A 20,427-nucleotide genomic window follows, 5' to 3' on the forward strand; every position below is an offset into this window, starting at 1 on the left:
AACTTCAGGCCCATTAGTAAATAGACCTGTTTGTTGTGCGCGTGGATCGTGTTTCATGCACCAGCCCTGTCAAAGGTGAGGTGAAGCTCCAGTCTTTGGCAGTCGGATGACGTGGCTGAAGGTTGCGGACGATGCGCTGACAGAGTTTCTTTATTCACCGTTTGATCCAGCGCTTTCCACTAGGACTGGAGGCTTTAAGTCATGTGATTCAATTCAGCCAATCCAATGTGCGTGCGATGTGCGTTAGTAAAGCGCTTACGCCATATGCGTACGACAGCATCCCGAAAATTGCCTCTGTCATACAACCAGGAAGAAGGTGGGATAGCCCTACAAAGCTAACATCCCCAATCTTTCTGCATACTTTCTCCGAAAATAATGGGATCTTCCAGGTGGAAGGTAGCAGCGGCGGCGGCCTTCCTCGCTATAGTGGGCTCTTTATTACCTGTAGACGCAGATGAACATGACCACACGGTAAGACGGCGTTTTGAGAGGCCGATTGAAAAGAGGGAGCCTTGAAAATAATGGACGATTGTGCTCTGTGTAACCTGCTAACTGTAACGTTAGCTGCATACAAGAAAACAGAATTACAGACACGACAGAGTGCATGGCTTGGCCTGTTATAACCTGTTGGGTTATGTATTGATAACGTTACTTGGCGAGCTATCAAACAGATAGGCATTCAATTACGTTAGCTAGCTAACTTGTCACCACTTATCGGCCTAAGTGCTTATGGCTAGCGTTTGCCTGCTAGCTTGTTAGCACGTCTTCCACACTGGTCTTCACAAGCTTTCTGCGCTCAAGTTAGGCTAGCTAGCGTTAGTTAGCTAGTTGTTCAACAAACCCAAAACTGGCATAATGAATATGTAAAGCGTTTAGCCTCAAGGCCGTCCTGACAAACAGGATTTTCCCGAAATGATAATCCTGTTTGCGATACCAACGTTACATTATGTTGAAACACCAGTAAAAGACCAGGGCCTCTCGCTATTTCTTCCTCTTATTCGTTTTTTAGTTATTTAGTTAGACCCAGGCGCCCTAATTACAGCTGATTTACGAGTTAATAGTGTGTATTACATTGTCTTTCTCACATAATGCGACAGGAAACGGATATACATTGAAATTAACTTCACTGACTATAATGTCATGTATGGTTAGCGTAACGTTACACCACTTTTTATAGTGTCACACTCATGCAGCGATAAGCGTGTTACAGTTTATTGTTTGCATGAATTTGAATGCAATAGCTAATTAGTTTCAGTGGAAATGTTAAGATAACGTTACCATTGACAAGCCATCTTTTAACCATAGTGTCTAAATCAAATGTATCTGTAGCTAGCTGCTTTGTTTTGTTAGTACTATGAGTGTGTGGACATGTAGTGAAAGTTACTTATAAGTGTGTCACTTACTGGACTTAACAATAAAAGAGTCCCTTGTTTTTCCTTTTGTAGTACACAGATAAGGAGGAGGTAGTTTTATGGATGAACACAGTGGGGCCTTACCACAACCGACAGGAGACATACAAGTACTTCTCTTTGCCCTTCTGCGCGGGCAACAAGAAGACAATCAGTCATTACCATGAAACACTCGGAGAGGCACTGCAGGGAGTGGAGCTTGAATTCAGCGGCCTCGACATCAAGTTCAAAGGTATTATACTGTTATGACTTTCACCTGTTGAGTACATACAAACCCATGGCAACATTGAAATAATTGTCTCTGCATCTGTGGGTCTATTATTTTTCACACTTTATTTCCTAACAAAAATAATGTATTTATGATCCCTTGTAGATGAAGTCCTTCAGACAACATACTGTGAAATTGACCTGGACAAAGCAAAACGGGATGCCTTTGTCTATGCCATAAAGAATCACTACTGGTACCAAATGTACATAGACGACCTGCCCATCTGGGGTAAGTGATACATTTCTTTTCTTTTCCAGACCTCTAAGAAATTGGCAGATACTGAAATATGTCTGTGTTGTGAGTTTTCCTGTGATTTGGAGTATTAGTATTACAGTAGTATTTTCTGACTCTTGTCTATCTGTGTCTTCCATTCTCTCTGTGTTACTTATTAGCTCATTAGCCTCTCACAAAGGGTTGCAGTGACACTGGCAGCTTGTGTATCAGTGTGTTCAGATTGATATTGGAGAAGTTAAATCAGTTCTTATTCATGGGTGGGACTGTCCATTCATCCTCGGGCCAACCTACTAGGGGTGTGACAGTACACTTTTATATCATGTATGAAATGGCTTACTGAAAGGCACTCAACTCAGTACTTGTGGTGCAGTTCAGCATGTTTGAACAATGCAGTGCTCTGCTTGATTAACAGCTGTCTTTAGTTACTGTCATCTTGTCTGGCTGTTATATTGTAGAGAGTTGTATATATTGTGATAGAGGAACCCCTCTAAACAGATCAGATAAAACTGTTTAATTATGAAATCATACATATCATGTTTTTCTAAACTGAAATGCTAGAATTACTATAAAATGTAGTTGTGATGCACATTGCAGTAGGGCTCTACTGAAAATGTGTTGGTATATGAAACCGGCTTGACATACCAAATCAGACCTTGAATTTTGCGACTAATTATACCCCTACAGCTTACAGTATTTGTGCACTGCATTCACAGGTGGAAAAGAGCTTTTGACACTAACCTTGACTGGGAAGTAGAGCTGGGCGATATGGAGAAAATCAAATATCACAATGTTTTTCACCAAATGCATCAATGTCGATATTGTAGGGTTGACAATTTGTGCTTTCACAAAATATTAACACAATGAGAGTTTTGATAAATAATCACCAATAGCGTGGGTATAATGACTAAGTGGGTAAAGGCAAATATTAGAACAGCTAGAACAGTCTGGTACGTTCAGAAAATGACATCACTTTACTGTAACACAGCCTTTAAAACCAGGAAAAGACAACACTTATGCCATATTACGATATCCAAAATCTAGTGTCCTACATCGATGTCGATATAATATCGATATATTGCCCAGCCCTACTGGGAAGTGTTCATTTTTCTGTGCTAAGAACCATTTTCATGAGCTACTTTCATTTCAGACACTTCTTAATGCTGCAATTCTAACAAGCTATCAATGTGAACACTTACATACGTGGTAGTAGTTTGTACAGTGGTGCCACTCCTACAGGTGATCAAACATAACTGTGTTAGCTGATGTTGTTGGTAGTGGGTGGGGCACTGGCATTTACTTAGACAATTCTCTGTGTTGTATGTTGCATACTCCTGCCTTAATCACAATAAATAAATATAGACTTTAACCTCATGTCCGGTTTGCCGTGTTAACTGGACCAGTGCACGTATCTTGTCTGAGACGTGTTTGGTTTGGGTTATTCACAGAAAGCCCGGAGCAGCAGATCTTTAAGTTAGTCACTTTCTGGCCACAACACATTTGAATCACCACTTAGTACAATGCCTTAAGTTAGATTCAGCTCACCTGCCCAATGTTGGTAAATTAGACTAAAAACATCACCTGCCAAGATTAATTTGTTATCCAGAATGATGAAAATAAAATTCTCGCACTCACATTTCACCTCTGCATTTGATTTGTTGGTCGACGTTTTGGTCCCAGGGATTTTTCTCAAGACACGTAATAGTTGCTGGGCTATTCATCTTATCCAAAATAATGTGCATTTTTCATATATATCATACTATAATCAGAGGCGGTGTGATACTCCCTGAGGAGGCAAAAGTATATTGAGAGCTTTATGAAAAACTCTCATTAGTGAGCCTTTTTTTTTTTTTTTATAGTGGCCTCACATTTGCTACGGTATGTGTTGCCACAATGGAATAGCATTGAATTTCTATATTAACATTCAATTGGTCATGTACCCATGCAGTGGAAAAACAGAAGGATACATATGCAGTGCATTGTAAGACCTAGAATAACGGGCAGCCAGTTGGGAGTGGATTCAGTGTGATTGTTTTGCACCAAACTGATTTGCTTTGAGTCAGAGATTGTTTACGGTTTGATAACAGCTGAAGCCTAAGGACTGTATGTAACAGATGAATACAGACGATGATGTTCTAAAGTCAATGAGCAGCAGTGTAGCAAGTGGCCTTTATTTGGCATTTATTTACACACCCTGATTATTAATTTTATATAACCGAAGGCCCAGTGTTTACACCTGTCCATTTGACCACGTCTGTAAACACCCAATCTCTAATTCAATGTCAATTTCTTTAAAGGTATTGTTGGTGAGGCGGATGAAAATGGGGAAGATCATTATCTGTGGACGTACAAGAAACTGGAGATCGGCTTCAATGGCAACAGGATTGTTGATGTAAATCTGACCAGTGAAGGCAAAGTCAGACTCGTGCCAAACACCAGAATCGCGATGTCTTACTCTGTGAGTACCGAATGACCCACTGGTCCTTTCTTTATGCTTATACTCCATTTATGTCTGTAGTGTGTCTTGTAATCTCATGGGGCTCCGTTTTTTTTTGTTTTTTTTCTCCATTTTATTTTTTATTAGTTTATATGTATGGGACAAGTACAGAGAAACATTGACAGTTGCAGAGGCAGTATCCAATGTACTGAACACGTGCATGCTGTATAGCTGAAGCTAATTTCTGACACCAGTCCCCTTAGGCATGTAAACATGTTAGTTTACAGTAGGGCTGCTCAATTATGGAAAAAAATATAATCACGATTATTTCGGTCAATATTGAAATCACGATAATTTAACACGATTACTCATTGACTTCTGGAAAAATGTTGCAATTATTGAACTTAAAAAAACAGTGGAAAAAGTTAAATAAATCAACAGTAAAAAAAACACAACAGTGAAATTTGCCTTAATACTTTTCCTATTGAAACTTTATTTTTTCATTCAGAACACAAGAGAAAATAAGAGTTTACTCGCAAAATGTAATGAGCTAAATCATTTTTTTTCTCGATTATTCTGTTTTTGGAATCATTGGGAGCCAAAATCATAATCACAATTAAATTTCGATTAATTGCACAGCCTTAGTTTACACTCAACATATGAATGTGCACCTTTCCTATCACAGGTGAAGTGGAAGAAGTCAGATGTGAAGTTTGAAGACCGATTCGACAAGTACCTTGATCCGTCCTTCTTCCAGCACAGGGTGAGTTAAATATTATATGTATGGTTTCAGATTTGTGCTTCATCATGCAAGCCAAGAACGCCAGTGGCTTGTTGTAACAGCACACTTGCATATGAGCTTTCAGACGGTACACCACCCCCCCCCCCCCAGCAGGGCTCTCTATAAAAGGACGTTTAGCTGAATGAAGTATTCCACTAGCTACTACAGCCAGTAGTACTTGTACCCAGAAGCTGAGCCAGCTGAGAGCGGGGATTTTATAAACTTGTATTTGTGTGATTTAAATACCTTGAATATCCTGAGTAATGCATTCAGCAAATTTTTACTGAAAATGTTTTCACACCACTAAATAGTTTTGTTTCATTGGAGCTTTAAATATGTGATGTATTCGGTTTTGATTTAATAAGCTTTGTACCATAGTTACTTCTTAAAATAATTTTGTTTTTGTATTCATTCTCTTGTTTAGATTCACTGGTTCTCCATCTTCAACTCCTTCATGATGGTCATTTTCCTGGTGGGTCTGGTGTCCATGATCCTGATGAGAACACTAAGAAAGGATTACGCCAGATATAGCAAAGAGGAGGAAATGGATGACATGGTAAATTTTTTATTGACTTAGCAGTTTGCTCTTGAGCACATTGTTATTTGTTGAATGTAAAATTGTGAGTATTCAAATTTAAGGTTTTGTCATCTTTGAGTTTTAGTGATTGGACAGTTTGTCTTTCAATTCTTTTAGTCATTTTTTGTTCCTACTCATTTCTTTAATACAAGTAATGGACGGGGTGGCTTTATGGTGTGCAAGAACCTTTTTGAAATTCCTTCCCATTTTTCTTATTTTGCATTTTGTCACTGTGCACCATCAGGACAGAGACCTGGGAGATGAATACGGGTGGAAGCAGGTACATGGCGACGTGTTTCGGCCGTCAAGCCATCCACTGATCTTCTCTTCACTCATCGGCTCCGGCTGCCAGATCTTCTCCGTCTCCTTCATCGTCATCATCGTCGCTATGGTCGAGGATCTGTACACCGAGTGAGTCGTTGGCAGCTAACTGCCTGGTTGTAACTTTTTGTTGTAATTGTGGGGTTGGGCTCAGATACCATGTTCCATTTTGGATCCAGTTTGTAAAAAAGGTAGTCTAATGAATCTCATATCAAATATTTCATTTCCTGTCAATTAATATATTGCCTAATGGGGGTAGGGAAAAAAAAAATCAATACAGCATAGTATCACAGTGTTTCCTCTGTTGATTTTGTAGCGACGGCCCGCTATGGCAAAATTTCTGCCGCCACGGTATCAGAAATGGGGCACGCATATAGTCGCGGTTGCCTTTTTAAAGTATCCTGCCGACATACGTAATGCACGCACATACGTTGGCTGCCACTCACGTTGCAATTTAACAAGTAGAACTATTCAGAGGTTATTGGGCCCGTCCAGTTTAACTCCACATTCCGGGGGGGGGGGGGGTTGTTGTTCGGACAGACCTGCCCCCACTGCTAAAAAAAATCCTAAAGGAAACACTGGTATCGCAATATTTTCCGTGGCAATACTGTATCAATACACAGGCGCCAAGTATTGATCTTTTATTATATATGTGTTGGTCAGTTTGTCTGCTCGACAATCCCATTTTGCAGCAATAAAATTGAAGTGAGATGAACAAATGGAGAAATGGATCTTTTTAGATAAAACAGATGTTGACAAAGTTTCCTTATGGGGACATAATTTGAAATTGGGGTTGGGAAAAAAGGAAGTTGGGGGGAAAAAAGGTAATAAATTGCAATATATTGCTTAATATTGCAATATGTTTAAAATCGCAATAATATCGTATCGTGAGGCCTCTGGTGATTCCCACCCCTATTGCCTAAGACCACTTTTTAAATCATTTTGCCAAAAACAAATACGTAATCCATCAGGAAAAATGTAATTTTTAGCTCCTGATTTTTTTCGGGGCTGCACACTCACATCAATTTTCTCTGCAGGAGAGGATCCATGCTGAGCACAGCCATTTTCGTGTACGCTGCCACCTCCCCTGTCAATGGCTACTTTGGGGGAAGCTTGTATGCAAAACAAGGAGGTAATAATAAAAAATAAATAAAGTCTCTTGCATCACATTCTCTCTTTTCTGTATAGTGATTAATGGCTTCATTTCCTTTTTCAAAGTTATTGTAAATTTCTCACATGATGCTGTTTTATTCGTCTGAATAACACAGGCAGAAGATGGATTAAGCAAATGTTCATTGGGGCCTTCCTGATCCCAGCCATGGTGTGCGGGACTGCCTTCTTCATCAACTTCATCGCTATGTACTACCACGCCTCCAGAGCCATCCCATTTGGCACCATGGTGGGTTTGACACAGCAACACCTCCCTAAAAACCAGAGAGTTCCTCTGAGTCAACAGCTTCACTTAATCACTGTGGCTGTGCTGCTACACTGTGGGGGAAGGGATATGACATAGTTTATCAGTCACAGAGCTGATAGACATATGAAGTAATGAGAATAGTGTAGCAAGGATTCAGGCCCAAGTGATTAAACTGCATCTCGTCGTTGAAAATACATTTCTATGGTACAGGCTAGAAAATTGTCTCTTATTCTCATTGGAAGATCATTAAAAACAGACCACGTCCTATAAAACACTTTCCACATGACACTGTTTCCCTAAACTCAACGCAGTCTCTTAGGTTACTTAACTGCAAACAGTTTGTTGGCTAGACACAACACTCAAGAGTGATGTGTCTTATCAGCATAACATCGGATCCATCACAAGTGTCAAGTAACCCTCTTGAAATCAAACCATGAAAAAGCCATGTTCCAACTGCATCCGCCGAACTTGTTATTTCAACAGACGTTGCAAACATCACAACACGGAATATTGTATGTTTTCCTGCAGGTCGCTGTCTGCTGTATCTGCTTCTTTGTCATTCTGCCGCTTAACCTCGTGGGAACAATTCTGGGGAGGAATCTGTCTGGCCAGCCAAACTTCCCCTGCCGAGTGAACGCCGTGCCGCGACCCATCCCTGAGAAGAAATGGTAGGTGTGACCCAACACAGGCAAGGTCCGTTTAGTGTCCGAGTAAGGTACGTGTTTTGGAATTTTCCCTGGAGCGGGGATCGGAGAAAGTTGAAATCATTGTGGTACGTGCACGCAGTCCAAACATGTCAAGTCAAACTTACCATTGACGCACAGACACAAATTCTGCACATACCGTAGTAGTACTGGGACGTTACTACACTTACAATGTTCTCAATGCTTCAGTTAACATTTAGGGACCCTCATTATGCTACCGTTGAAGTTTGGTGATATTCTGAGCCTTTTTAGTGGTATAAATAGCGATTTGTTTTTACGTTTCCTGTACCCCGAATACTAGCGTTCTAAGCTAATCGGCGGTCCGCGCTAGCGTCTTTCAAGCTAAAAACTCATTCGATTAGCATGAAAACATGTCCCAGAGAGCAACAGAGTGGGTACACATCTGTTAATAACCCCTAGGTTCGTTTTGTGCCGGAATTGTCCTTTTAAGATCAAATTCCAAAAGATTTTTTTTATTCCTCTTTATATAAACTTAAACTTATTCAACTTTAGCAATAGTTCACTTATGAGTGCCACTGTATAGTGTTTTTCTATCTCTGTTAAAACAGCCATTAATGAAGGAAAAAAGAAAAACGTCAATGTCTGTATTGATGAAGTAATCACCTGAGCACTACTGTGGAGCATCCGGCATGCATTCAAATGGCATAAGGCTTGTAATGGGGAGTGTAATGACTCACACGGCAGTGAGGAAGTTGTGCTTAAAGCATGACATTAATCCTAAGTGTTCAAGTGTTAGACATCAGTATAGAAAAGGGCTTTGCTGTCTAAACAAACTCTTAGGGTAATGAAAAATAGAAAAGCAATAAACTTGAGTGTATTAACATTTATAACCTTCTGCCAAGCACTGTTGCCAGCTGCCAACAGGAAATGGTCCAAGTGACTTTAGGCCACTGTCAGACTTTGCTTGAATTTCAAATTTGTGTCTCCCTTTTCCTTCTTTCTTACCATAGCACAATAAGTCATGTACCTTTGCTCTGAAGTGGGGGGGAGGGGGAGATCTGATGTTCCCACTTGTATACAGTGTTCAGTGTATACAGTCATATTCATATGTCGAATGTTGTGCGTCAGGTTCATGGAGCCAGCCGTCATCGTCTGCCTCGGAGGAATCCTTCCATTCGGATCAATTTTCATTGAAATGTAAGTTTGTGCTGTGATAATGAGAGAGCTCACAGTGTGTGTTGGGAGATCATCTTTGCAGCAGGTGACATGTTTTTTCTGTCCTCGTTCTTCAGGTACTTTATCTTCACGTCCTTTTGGGCCTACAAAATCTACTATGTGTACGGCTTCATGATGCTGGTCCTGGTCATCCTGTGCATCGTGACCGTGTGCGTCACCATCGTGTGCACGTACTTCCTGCTCAACGCTGAGGACTACAGATGGTGAGTGTGGTCATGTTTTGACACTGGATTTTCCCAAATAGTCATAGGGCCCTATTTTAACGATCTAAGCGCACGGGGTGAAGTGCATGGCGCAGGTACGTTTAGGGCGTGTCCAAATCCATTTTTGCTAGTTTGACGGTGGAAAAAAATGTCCGTGCACCGGGCGCATGGTTCAAAAGGGTTGTACTTAGTGTCTTCATTAATTCATAGGTGTGTTTTGGGCGTAACATGCAATAAACCAATCAGACTGTCATCTCCCATTCCATCATCCCCATCTACCCATGTACCTTGGCACATTGCTATTATGATGGCGGATTTGCACCGTAATATTTTTATTAATCTTTTTCGTGTGTGTGTGTGTGTAACAAGCATAGTGTGCGCGTGCTGTGCACGAGCCTAGGCACATTTCACTAATTTGCTGTTAAAATAACAATGAAATGCTGCGTTATTGACTTTAGACCAGGTTTTTGTTGGTCAATGGCGTGATCACTTCCCGCTGCCTCAAGATAGCAATACGTCAAGAATGCACCTGAACACACCTCTCTGTAAGACCAGTACTCCCATGGGCGCAGGTGCATTTGCTATTTAAACAACGTGGGCGCTGGATGGGAAATTGACAACTGTCGCTGCGCTACGCCGGGTGCAAGATAGGGCCCATGGAGTTAAGTGGTGGAAAATGTTTGCTGTATACCTCATGTTCACCTGCCTCAGTCCCTAGAGCTGAGCGAATTACTAAAGATTCAAAAAGTGACCTATGCTACTGGTTAAGTGTCTGTTTACTCACGTTTGTCTTCTTTGTTCTAGGCAATGGACAAGCTTCCTCTCCGCTGCATCCACTGCTGTTTATGTTTACATGTACTCCTTTTACTACTACTTCTTTAAAACTAAGTAAGTTTTAGTATTAACCACATACCCACACAAGTCGTATTATTGGCAAAAAACATTTAACAATTCATAGAACAAAAAAATCATCAAATGCATTGCTTACATGTTTTATCCTGGTATTTCAGGATGTATGGGCTGTTTCAGACATCCTTCTACTTTGGCTACATGGCTGTGTTCAGCACCGCCCTTGGAATCATGTGTGGTGAGTCCCTCATCCAGTTGTTTAAATACTTTAGGGACTGTCCTGATCTTAAGAAATGCATGACTCTTTGACAGATAATGTTCACAGAATTCAGCTTTTATAAACTCCTGATTAAGTCAGAAACTTGTAATTGCAAAGTCTGTTGCAGGTCCTTATCTTAAAGGGCCAGTTCACCCCAAAATCAAATATACATATTATTTCTCTTACCCGTAGTGCTATTTTTCAATCTAGATTGTTTTGTTGGAGATATCGGCTGTAGAGATGTCTGCCTTCTCTCCAATATAATGAAACTAGATGGCACTTAAATAAAAATAGTCAGCGCTGTCGTTTTCTTTTCTTCCCTCCCTCTGATTGTGATCATCAGAAGAGTGGTTGACCTCAAGTTGGATGCTAAGAAACATCTTGCTAAACCAAAGCAGCCTGTGATTTAGATGGGAGGTGGTCAAAGGGACAGTCCTGGAGATGGATGTGAAAATATCACACAGCAGGTGGCGTTCCACTGTCTGGTGCTACGCAGGATGTTTCCTGGGACAGCGACTTGCACCCAAAAGCAGCTGTGTACTGGTTTTACACCTCTCAGTAAATTAGCAAAACAAGATAATGATGAAAACATGGGAGAACAGAATATTCATTTTAGTTCATTTCATACATATTTAAACTCCCAGAAATCCAGATTAAGGTGTTTTCATTTTTAAATCAAACAAGTGTTTCTCCCCCTGGTGGAGGGAGGCAAAATTCTAAATCTGAAAAAACGCTACAAGTTCACTTAAACGTGCCACGTATGAACAAATTGGTACATACAAGCAGTTCTTGCCTGCACATTTTTTTCCACATTGGCTCTTGGAGTGCAGTTAAGTAGACATTTCCTCAGCAGCTGCAAGCCAAAGTCATTCTTCAGCTTGAAGAGTAATGAGCCACGGCTGGCTCCTTGCACCTTAAAGCACCTTCTGTGGAGCTTTCTCTATCTGCGCTCGCTTCTACAGGGTGCCTTCTGGGTTTGTTGGATGTCTGACTGCTCATTTTGTAGATGTAGGATGTGCTTTTTCTTGCTCAAACCTTTATTGGATACCTTTACCAATAATCAGTTTATCCTGTGATGGATTTATCTGCAAAGTGAGAGAAGAGTGATGACTTGCCAGGCCACCTAAAAGAAACTCACGGAACACATTTGTTTTCCAGGTGCCGTTGGATACATGGGAACAAGTGCCTTCGTGAGGAAGATCTACACAAATGTGAAAATTGACTAAGAAGCGAAGCAGCAACACAGGGATATTAAATGGATTGTCCTATGTGTATCCTGAAAGGCGGCGGGCACAAGTCATTCTTTATTACTTTTCTTTCTTGCAAAGAGATTGTGAGAATCTCACTTTGTACAATGTAGGTTGTTTTTTTTCTTCCATTTTCTGAATGAATTTCAACGCCGCAACTCGGAACAAGTGCAGATCTGCGGAAGAGATAAAGGGTTCTGTTTTTATCAGTTGCTTTCAAACAAACGGTGGGGCAAATATTCAAGGCTGACATGGCTTCTCTTTTCCAACCCAGTCCCACCTGAGACCAGAGAACATGCATGTTTATTGATGGAATGCTCTCTTCAGTGAAGAGGCCTAAGTGTGTTGAAAGCCTTTTGTTCTGGTGGGTCAGAATATTGGAGAGTTGGGTTTGTGCCCGTGTTCTGACTTGATTTCTATTTTGTATTCTTGGAGTCACTCGAAATGTCGTAAATACATAAAAGTAGTTTGCTTCCGATTTACTTCCACTGCAAAAAGATGACATAAGAAGCTGTCGTCACTCAAGAAATAATTTCCCCATTTTGACGATTCTTAATTCCATTACAGTAGCAATCCATCCAGTTGTTGAGGGAGATTTTAGTCCTGCTGTATTTACTGTGCAGACGAGAACAGAGGGACTGATCAAAGGTTGAGGTACAGTAAGAACCGATTTTTAAATGGATGTTTTGATGTGATCCCATTTCCCCGTTTAGCCGGGGTTTTCTTAATGTTTGGGTTTGAATGAAGTCTACTTGTAAAGATAATATATGGATGGGTGGGAATGTATATAACCTTAATAATGTACCTTTAGATGTAGATCCCAAATGTATTTTCGTTGTACAGATTTACTACAGGGTGTTTTTTTTAAATGAATCATTCAGTTAAAAACAAATTCTTTTCTTTGGTGCTTGGGATGGGGCTGGTGGCGCTGTTACATCTTGCCTGAAATTGCATGAAATTTTCACCAAACCATCTGCCCATAAAATGTCACTTCAGTCAGCGCTGTCGTTTTCTTTTCTTCCCTCCCTCTGATTGTGATCATCTTCTCAATCTCAAAATGTAAACGGTGCATTTTGATGACAGTAGGCCTGCTTATGGACAATTTTTTTTTTTTTATTTTGATTTCATATTATTTAAAGCTTCAAAAGGCTCTACATCTTCTGGTAAGCCATTTCCCTCTTGTTCTGTTGCCTAACCTGAAACATCATTTGTGAATGTCAGAAGGAATGAGGCAATTGCTTTGTTTCCGCACACATAGTGTATAAAGTGAAGTTTATGTACACTTAAAACTAGATGTTTTCATAACCACACACGCGGAGTGTTTCCAATGCTTTTTCCCGTTTTGTGTAAATACAGTATGTACCCTACTTGTATGAGAAGTGGCAATGCCTTTTTTTTCTAATTTCCAGTTCTCCCCCACTGAAGTTGATTTTGGCACCTCCTGTTGTGTACCAATGTCTGATTAGACATTTTGAACCTGCATATTAACTTGCTGTAAAAAGAGAAAATAAACATGGTTTATGTACAGGGGTTATTAAGCGTTGTTTTGACTTTGAGGGTAAATATTTTTGTAAATTAATTATTAGATAATTTACTGTATTACAATCACATTGACCTTGCAGTAGTACAGTGTTTTCTGCAGTGTCAAGGGGAAGGGGAATTAAATTCAGTTAACAGGTCAGTTATCCTGAACTCCTGCTTAAATGTGCTCTAAGCAATGTCACATGTTTTTTAGGATACATTATTTGTCACATACAGCAAACATCTCACTATCTGCTAGCTGCCTGTCCCCTGAACACTGTTAAAAAAAAAAAAAAAAAAAAAAAAAAAGCCGTCTCTGTAGACAGCCCAGGCTCCACAAACGGCAACAAAAACAAACTGCGCCAACCTGCACCACCAAACATAAGTGTTCCAGCCAATAACCGACAAGAAGGATTTGGTTGAGCCATCACCGCAGCAGCGTTAGCACATAGCTACTTCCACAATGCGCGTTCATGACTGTTTCAAGAAGCACGGAAGGGAGGGGGACGGGAGGGGGGACGTCACCCCACATGGCTTAGAGCACCTTTTAAAATGGAGACGACTACACCACAATTAGGCACATTAATCAAAACAAAGCTGCCATTTATGAAGAATATATTTATTATTAGTGTATTTAGCTGTGCATGAGTAAATACAACTTACAAACTGTAAACTAAGTGTACATTTATTTTTAGGTGTACCAGTTGTGAACTTTGCCTTCTTCAGTTGACTTTTTCAAAGTACTCCTTGGATCCTTCTGGTGTTGGTTTGATCTGAAAAGTAAACCGTTCCACAGAATGAACTTTACAAACTAGTTTCCGCTGCGGCTGTCTCGCAGAAGACTGACGTAACTAATACCCATTTTAAAGCCCAGCAGCTTCTTCAAATGACAGATCCTGAACACACTACTAGTAAAATCGAGTGACTAAAAAGACAGTTGGCAACATGTTAAGTCTGCAACAGAAATAGACAAGAACACTTCAGTTTCAGTACTGACTGGGTTGAAAAGCATTTAGTGTTTGAGAAACTCTTTTTGAGGAGCCGTTGCAGATGGTATCAGAGGTTGAAAGAACTCACCGTTGGGGACTCGGGGGTCCAGCTGGCCGGACACACCTCACCGTGGGTCTCCACAAACTGGAAGGCCTTCACCAAGCGAAGCGTCTCTTCAACACAACGGCCCACCGGAAGGTCGTTCACACTCATGTGTCTCACCACACCGTTGGGATCAATGACAAACAAGCCTCTGAAGCACAACAACAAAAAAATATATTCATTATCAAAGATCTTTTTAAACAACACTTATGAAGTTCTCTTTCTAACACTAAATCAGCCAGTTGAATTGTGATCTCCATGTAATTTGAATGGGTCAAGTCCTTCCAAAATCAGCTATCTCTTATTATTCAGTAGACATACAGTGTAGAGTATTTTATCAACTCCTACATTAGGCCAATACGGTGGGATCCGGGGAGAACTTGTTGGACGCGTGTTCTGCGTGCCAATAATCAATGTCCACAATTTGTTTGCATTTCGGTGCTGTGACCCATTTATTTTCCTTAACGGCCTGCTCACCGTCGCACAAGCATTACAGTTCATTTCATTTCTGGATTAGTTCCATTCATTTTCCTTATCAAACAAATGAAAGACACGCCAACCTGACACAACTGACACGGTGAAAAGCTGTCTGCTTTCCCCGTTTTCCACAAACCTGTGTACCTGCGGCTGATTACCTTTATGCCTTCCCAAAGGCAATGCTCCACCCAGTGCTCAAACATAAAACTGCAGATTAATTAGCATAACCAACATGGTAGCCTATATAAACAAAACAAAGTGGTGTAATGGCTCCAACATACAGTATGTACCGCTTTATTTATATGGGGATGTATAAGTATGTAGCATAAACTAATGCCACACACCACAGCATTTATAGCCAAAGCCAATGCAATGCTGTCCCTAGATGGGCCTTTAAAGTGACTATATGTAACTTTTTAATGTTTCTGAAACTGTAATTTTTCATCTGATGATCATAAATTACTTGTAACAGGAAACGAGACTAACAGTGAAGAGAACACTTTTTGTATGGTTTTAAGGGTCCCATGACATGGTGCTCTTTGGATGCTTTTATATAGGCCTTAGTGGTCCCCTAATACTGTATCTGAAGTCTTTTTTTATATAGACCTTAGTGGTCCCATAATACTGTATCTGAAGTCTCTTTCCCGAAATTCAGCCTTGGTGCAGAATTACAGCCACTAGAGCCAGTCCCACAATGAGCTTTCCTTAGTATGTACCATCACCAGAAAAGTATGTGTTAGTGAGTATCCAGCCAGGTAAAAGGTTGCAGGAGACGTCTTTATATAGGCCTAATTGTATTCTAATTTTATTTTATAAGTTATCTTCTGTAGTTATGGCTGATACTGGGGCACGGCCATCACAGAAAAGAAGGAAATTAAACGAAGAACAACTAAAAGCTAAAAGGGAAAGTGAAAGACAACGGGCTAAACAGATTCAATCTCAGCTTTCAACAGATGGAGACGCAATTACGGGATTGTAATTGATTCAAAAACATCCCAGAATTGGCATAAAATAGGTATGTAATATGTCTATTTCATTCATAAAATAACTTTACAATGCACCTACTTACGTCCACCTTCCATTTAGTGCGGACATTTTATTTCTTTTAGTCCGTGTTTGTGTTGGCCTACTATTTTCTTTTCCCTTGTCCCCCTGTAGTTGTGTAAAGCGTCCGTGGGTTTCATGAAATGCGCTATATTAATGTAAGTTATTACTACATTGGTTGCTACAACAATCTCTTAATGCTTTGGCTCGTGACCCAGTGACAGTGATACCTGGTTTAGCTTACGAGACATCCAGGCTAAGTATGCAACACTTGAAATGCAACGATGCATCTGTAACGTATTCTCTTATTGTAAATGAATGACTTTCTGTCTGAGCAAAATATTCATCGCGACTATATGACCTCTCGGTAACGCTAACGCAGTATTCTACAGTGGGCAATACAGCACCGTAAAGAAAAGAGCTTTACGACAGTAGGTGTGGTAAAAACACTACTGCTTTTGTCCAAAGGGGCCGCTAGAATCAACACAAACTGAAAGTTACATATTGCCAATTTAAAATACATCAAACTCAACAACAAATACATATGAGACAGTGCAAAACAAACAATTCAATATTGACGCTGTGGGTGTGAGTATATGATTATTACACTCTGCATTGATAGTGTTAAAAAAAAAGTTTTGCAAAAACATGATACCATATAAAAAAATACCAAGAATATCTAAAATGTCTCTATTACAAGTAGGGGCAATTGAAAGTGATGTTAGCCATATGAGCAATAATAGCATCAGTAATGGTGGTTGTAACAACAACACTAGTTAAGAGACTTTAGTGTTCTTAGCACACCTGTCCACATCTCTACTGGTTTGTCTTTTCTGTGGTTCTTCACTGCATTATTTTTTAATAACGCTAGTCAAGACAATGATATCCCTGGAAATGTTGTTGGAAATGAAATTTGAATATTTAAAAAAAAGAGAGTAAAATAGTGACATTTCCATGTCCTGTAATGGCAGCTGTGACTAGATCACATAGAGCGCATGATGACCCTACCTCAGTGCAATGCCGGGACCCTCCAGCAGCACGCCATAGTCTCTAGAGATCTGCTTGGTGAGGTCAGACAGCAGGGGGATGTGGATGTTGCCCAAACCTCCAGTCTGACAAAACACCATGAAACAATACCTGTTAGATTTACACTGATTGACACAATTACTGCTGCTAATACTGTTAACAATACTGTCTTTCAGACATACAGTCTTCACAGGTCAGTCATTTACTAAAAGCTCCTTTATGGCACACATCAAAAGGAGGAATAGAGAAAAAAAAAGGCACAGAGTTGAACTTTGCGCCAGTTACTGAGTAGATAGTGAATGAGGAGGATGGGAGGGGGAGAGGGTGTGTGTGTGTGTGTGTGTGGGGGGGGGGGGGGGGACCTTGCGGGGCGTGTTGATCCATGCCAGGTGGGTGAAGTGAGAGTCCACAGACACACCCACCACCTCACAGTTTATGTCATGGAACTCACTGGCCTTGTCGCTGAATGAGATGATCTCTGTTGGACACACAAAGGTGCTGCAATATGACAAGCACAGAGAGAAATAAAAGAAATGTTTACTAAAATAATATATAGAATATAATAACCATTCAACCGTCACAAAGCACAAAGTGATGGGAGGGCTGGGGCCTGTGTGCCTTGATCAGAGTTCTGATGGTCATCAGTAGAGGTACTTAAACATCTTACATTACTCAATGTGCATTGTTATCAAAAGGTAGGGAAAGCCATCATGTTCTCTTTATGCAGGTCACAAATACTCACAAATCCAGTGGGTAGAAGAAGAGGACCAGGTATTTGCCTTTGAAATCAGCGAGGCTCATCTCCTTGAACTCCCCATTGTGGACAGCTGTGGCCTTAAAAGCTGGAGCAGGCTGAGTGACAGCAGGGCTCCATCTGGAGGTGCCTGATGTAGAAAAGACAAACAAGTTATTCATTCATACTCTTTGCTCAGTAAAGCCAAGGTAACTTACAGACTACGGTACATAGACATCATACTGGAATCATCTCTAAACAATCTCACTTTACATCTAAAGTGAAGCTATTTGCAGTGATACTGTAAAGGCCGGGACATGCAATCAATGTGAAAATACTTTTTTAACAACTTGGATATTTTATGATGCATGTAGTTGCCTTATTGTAATATATTTCAGTAAAAAAAAAAAATACACTGTAGTATTGTGATATTGAGCTTTTACAACCACATCACCAAACAATACACGTTCTGCTGATAGAACTGACAAAATACACAAACTGTTTCGAGAAAACCACCCAGTTTTCTCAATTAACTGATGAAATGACTTGGTCATTAAAATTGTTGCAGAATTTTTTAGTCAACCAATTAATCGTTTATGCTCTAGCCATCTTATCAAAATTCAACTGTATTTTCTCTGACTTTGGTTTTGTACATACTGGTAGAGAAGCAGGCTCTCTGAAGTGGAGGAGCCGTGAGGATTCTTGCAGCCCCAGATGATCCATGTTGACAGGCTGCTCTCACTTCCAACCCTCCTGCTGCAACCCTTGCCTTAAAAAAAAAAAAAGAAGACAGAAATTCAACATGAATAATCTTCAAATACACTGAAAAAAATCCTATGCCATTTTGGTTAGCAAATTGACAACACTTATGTTTAAAGGTTAAACCAGCCATGTTGTGTGTCCTCAACATGAGGTCTAAATATATAGTAAAACTGTTGAATTTGTCCTTCCTCTATTTGTTTTGCTAGTTGGCCATCGAATGTTGTCTTTGCGGTGTGTTCAAGTGCAACTTTGTGCTCAAGACACAGGCGACGGGAGGCCTCATCACCACTAATTCTTTGCCGTCTGCTTGGTGTGCCAGCACCTTATGGCTTTAAAAGTCAGCCATGGAGCACTTGTTACCACACCCCAAACAGTGACATCACAGCAGGTGGTTTTCCATCAGCTGCCAAGAGCAGAATACCTGCTGTGACAACACTACTCGCTGTTAATAACAGGAGTGAAGACAAGCACACTAAAAATAGGTCTACAGGTCTGATGCGGATTTTATGTTGTGGAATAAAAAATAAAAAATAAAGTATATATACCAGTAGTTGTGTACACAAAAAAGGATATGTTTCTGTTGAGTACTGACAGGTTAGTTACTAGTGTGCTAACGTCCTTGATCATTTAGCTAACTTTGTGTTTTAAATTTTTCACAGCAGGTATTTTTTTTTCTTGTCATAGTCAGAAAAGCACAGGTGTTGCTTATAATGTTATGGCTCCGTTCTATTCAAGTGTCCCTGTAAGCATGCACAATACAAGGACCCTGCAAAAATGCATATCACAATGCATGTAAAAAAAAAAAAGTTTAACTCAACTACTCCAGAGCAGCTCTGTCTGCAAGAAATGTTTGTCTTGTCAATATTGCTCATGGCAATTGTATGTTTTGTATGTATGCTAAATATGAGCTATATGAAATACTACATGTTGTACTTTTACACTGCTATTGTGTTAACTTCCACATGAACACCTGTAGTGTCCCTCATGACAAAAAGACATGCCTACTAAAGGACGCTGCACACATGCCATAAATACTTTTTTCACAGTACACATTTGGACATGTTAAAGCAAAAAAGGCACAGTTATAGTTGATAATAACGATGGCTGCATTCCATTTAGGTGTGTTACTTTCAGGATATTGTTCAAGTTTAAAGACATATTGGTCTAAAACAGCGGCCGCGGACCAGAGGTTTGTCACCGGACTGGTGGTTTAAATGTGCGACACACATACCATAACAGCGCCTCGGTGCAGAGGTAGATTATTCATCATTACCTGCTACCGGCAGTAGTTAATTACTGATTCTTTCATACCAAAGCAAGGAGAAAGAGTGTCGATATCAAATGTGATGTTATGTTGCACTTACAGAGGTCCTGAGTAGTCTTCCGATGGTGGCTGCCATTTTGGATTATGACAGAGGAGGGCGGTTAGAGGTTTGAGCAGGTTATTGCGTCATTTACGCACGTGCTTCCAGTATCGCCACCTGTATAAAATATAAAATTATTTGTATGATATTCTGCACCAAAAACGGTGTGTTACTGGTAGGCCTACACAAAATGCCCTAAAAAAAAAAAAAAAAAAAAAAAAAAAAAAAGCTATCATATGCTGTGCTCGTGAACTCCTCAGGTGTTGGGAACATGTTTTAGTCGAGCTTCAATAAACTCGACCTAGGAAATAGCAGTTCAAAAAAACAAAAACATTATTTTTTTCTGAGCAATGGAAAAATAATTTACACATAAATGTAACTCAAAAATCCCTTTAGTCATTTTTAGATGTCTGGTTAGTGGTTAATTGGTTGTTTGTTTTTTTAGCAACAGTTATTGGGAAACTGTGTGTTATTTGTTTAGCGTGAACACGGCCCGTGTGCTCTCTCT

The 20,427-nt window shown here is 40.2% G+C and overlaps 2 protein-coding genes and 1 long non-coding RNA gene across 3 annotated transcripts; 1 reads left to right on the plus strand and 2 right to left on the minus strand.

Moving 5' to 3' along the window:
* Positions 1 to 243: 243 nt before the first annotated feature.
* On the plus strand, positions 244 to 13,432 carry tm9sf3 (transmembrane 9 superfamily member 3). The gene is made up of 15 exons (XM_031284218.2): positions 244 to 471; positions 1,446 to 1,641; positions 1,783 to 1,905; positions 4,206 to 4,366; positions 5,031 to 5,108; positions 5,551 to 5,682; positions 5,948 to 6,114; positions 7,062 to 7,156; positions 7,293 to 7,423; positions 7,970 to 8,109; positions 9,235 to 9,303; positions 9,399 to 9,545; positions 10,350 to 10,433; positions 10,556 to 10,632; positions 11,812 to 13,432. Exons 1-15 carry the CDS (start codon positions 376 to 378, stop codon positions 11,877 to 11,879), a joined length of 1,764 nt encoding a protein of 587 aa, XP_031140078.1. The 5' UTR covers positions 244 to 375; the 3' UTR covers positions 11,880 to 13,432.
* A 587-nt stretch (positions 13,433 to 14,019) lies between these two features.
* On the minus strand, positions 14,020 to 20,053 carry prdx3 (peroxiredoxin 3). Its single transcript, XM_031284248.2, has 7 exons — positions 19,920 to 20,053; positions 18,451 to 18,562; positions 17,803 to 17,944; positions 17,423 to 17,558; positions 17,043 to 17,146; positions 14,499 to 14,664; positions 14,020 to 14,194 (listed from the first exon to the last, which is right to left on the minus strand). The coding sequence occupies exons 1-7, from the start codon at positions 19,953 to 19,955 to the stop codon at positions 14,144 to 14,146; spliced, it is 747 nt and encodes a 248-aa protein (XP_031140108.1). The 5' UTR covers positions 19,956 to 20,053; the 3' UTR covers positions 14,020 to 14,143.
* LOC116039419 lies at positions 14,941 to 15,400 on the minus strand. The gene is made up of 2 exons (XR_004102390.2): positions 15,088 to 15,400; positions 14,941 to 15,044 (listed from the first exon to the last, which is right to left on the minus strand). It is a non-coding gene; the product is annotated as an uncharacterized LOC116039419 (long non-coding RNA).
* Positions 20,054 to 20,427: the final 374 nt, after the last annotated feature.

This window comes from Sander lucioperca, chromosome 15, assembly GCF_008315115.2.
Source record: "Sander lucioperca isolate FBNREF2018 chromosome 15, SLUC_FBN_1.2, whole genome shotgun sequence".
NCBI classification, from domain to species: Eukaryota; Metazoa; Chordata; class Actinopteri; order Perciformes; family Percidae; genus Sander; species Sander lucioperca.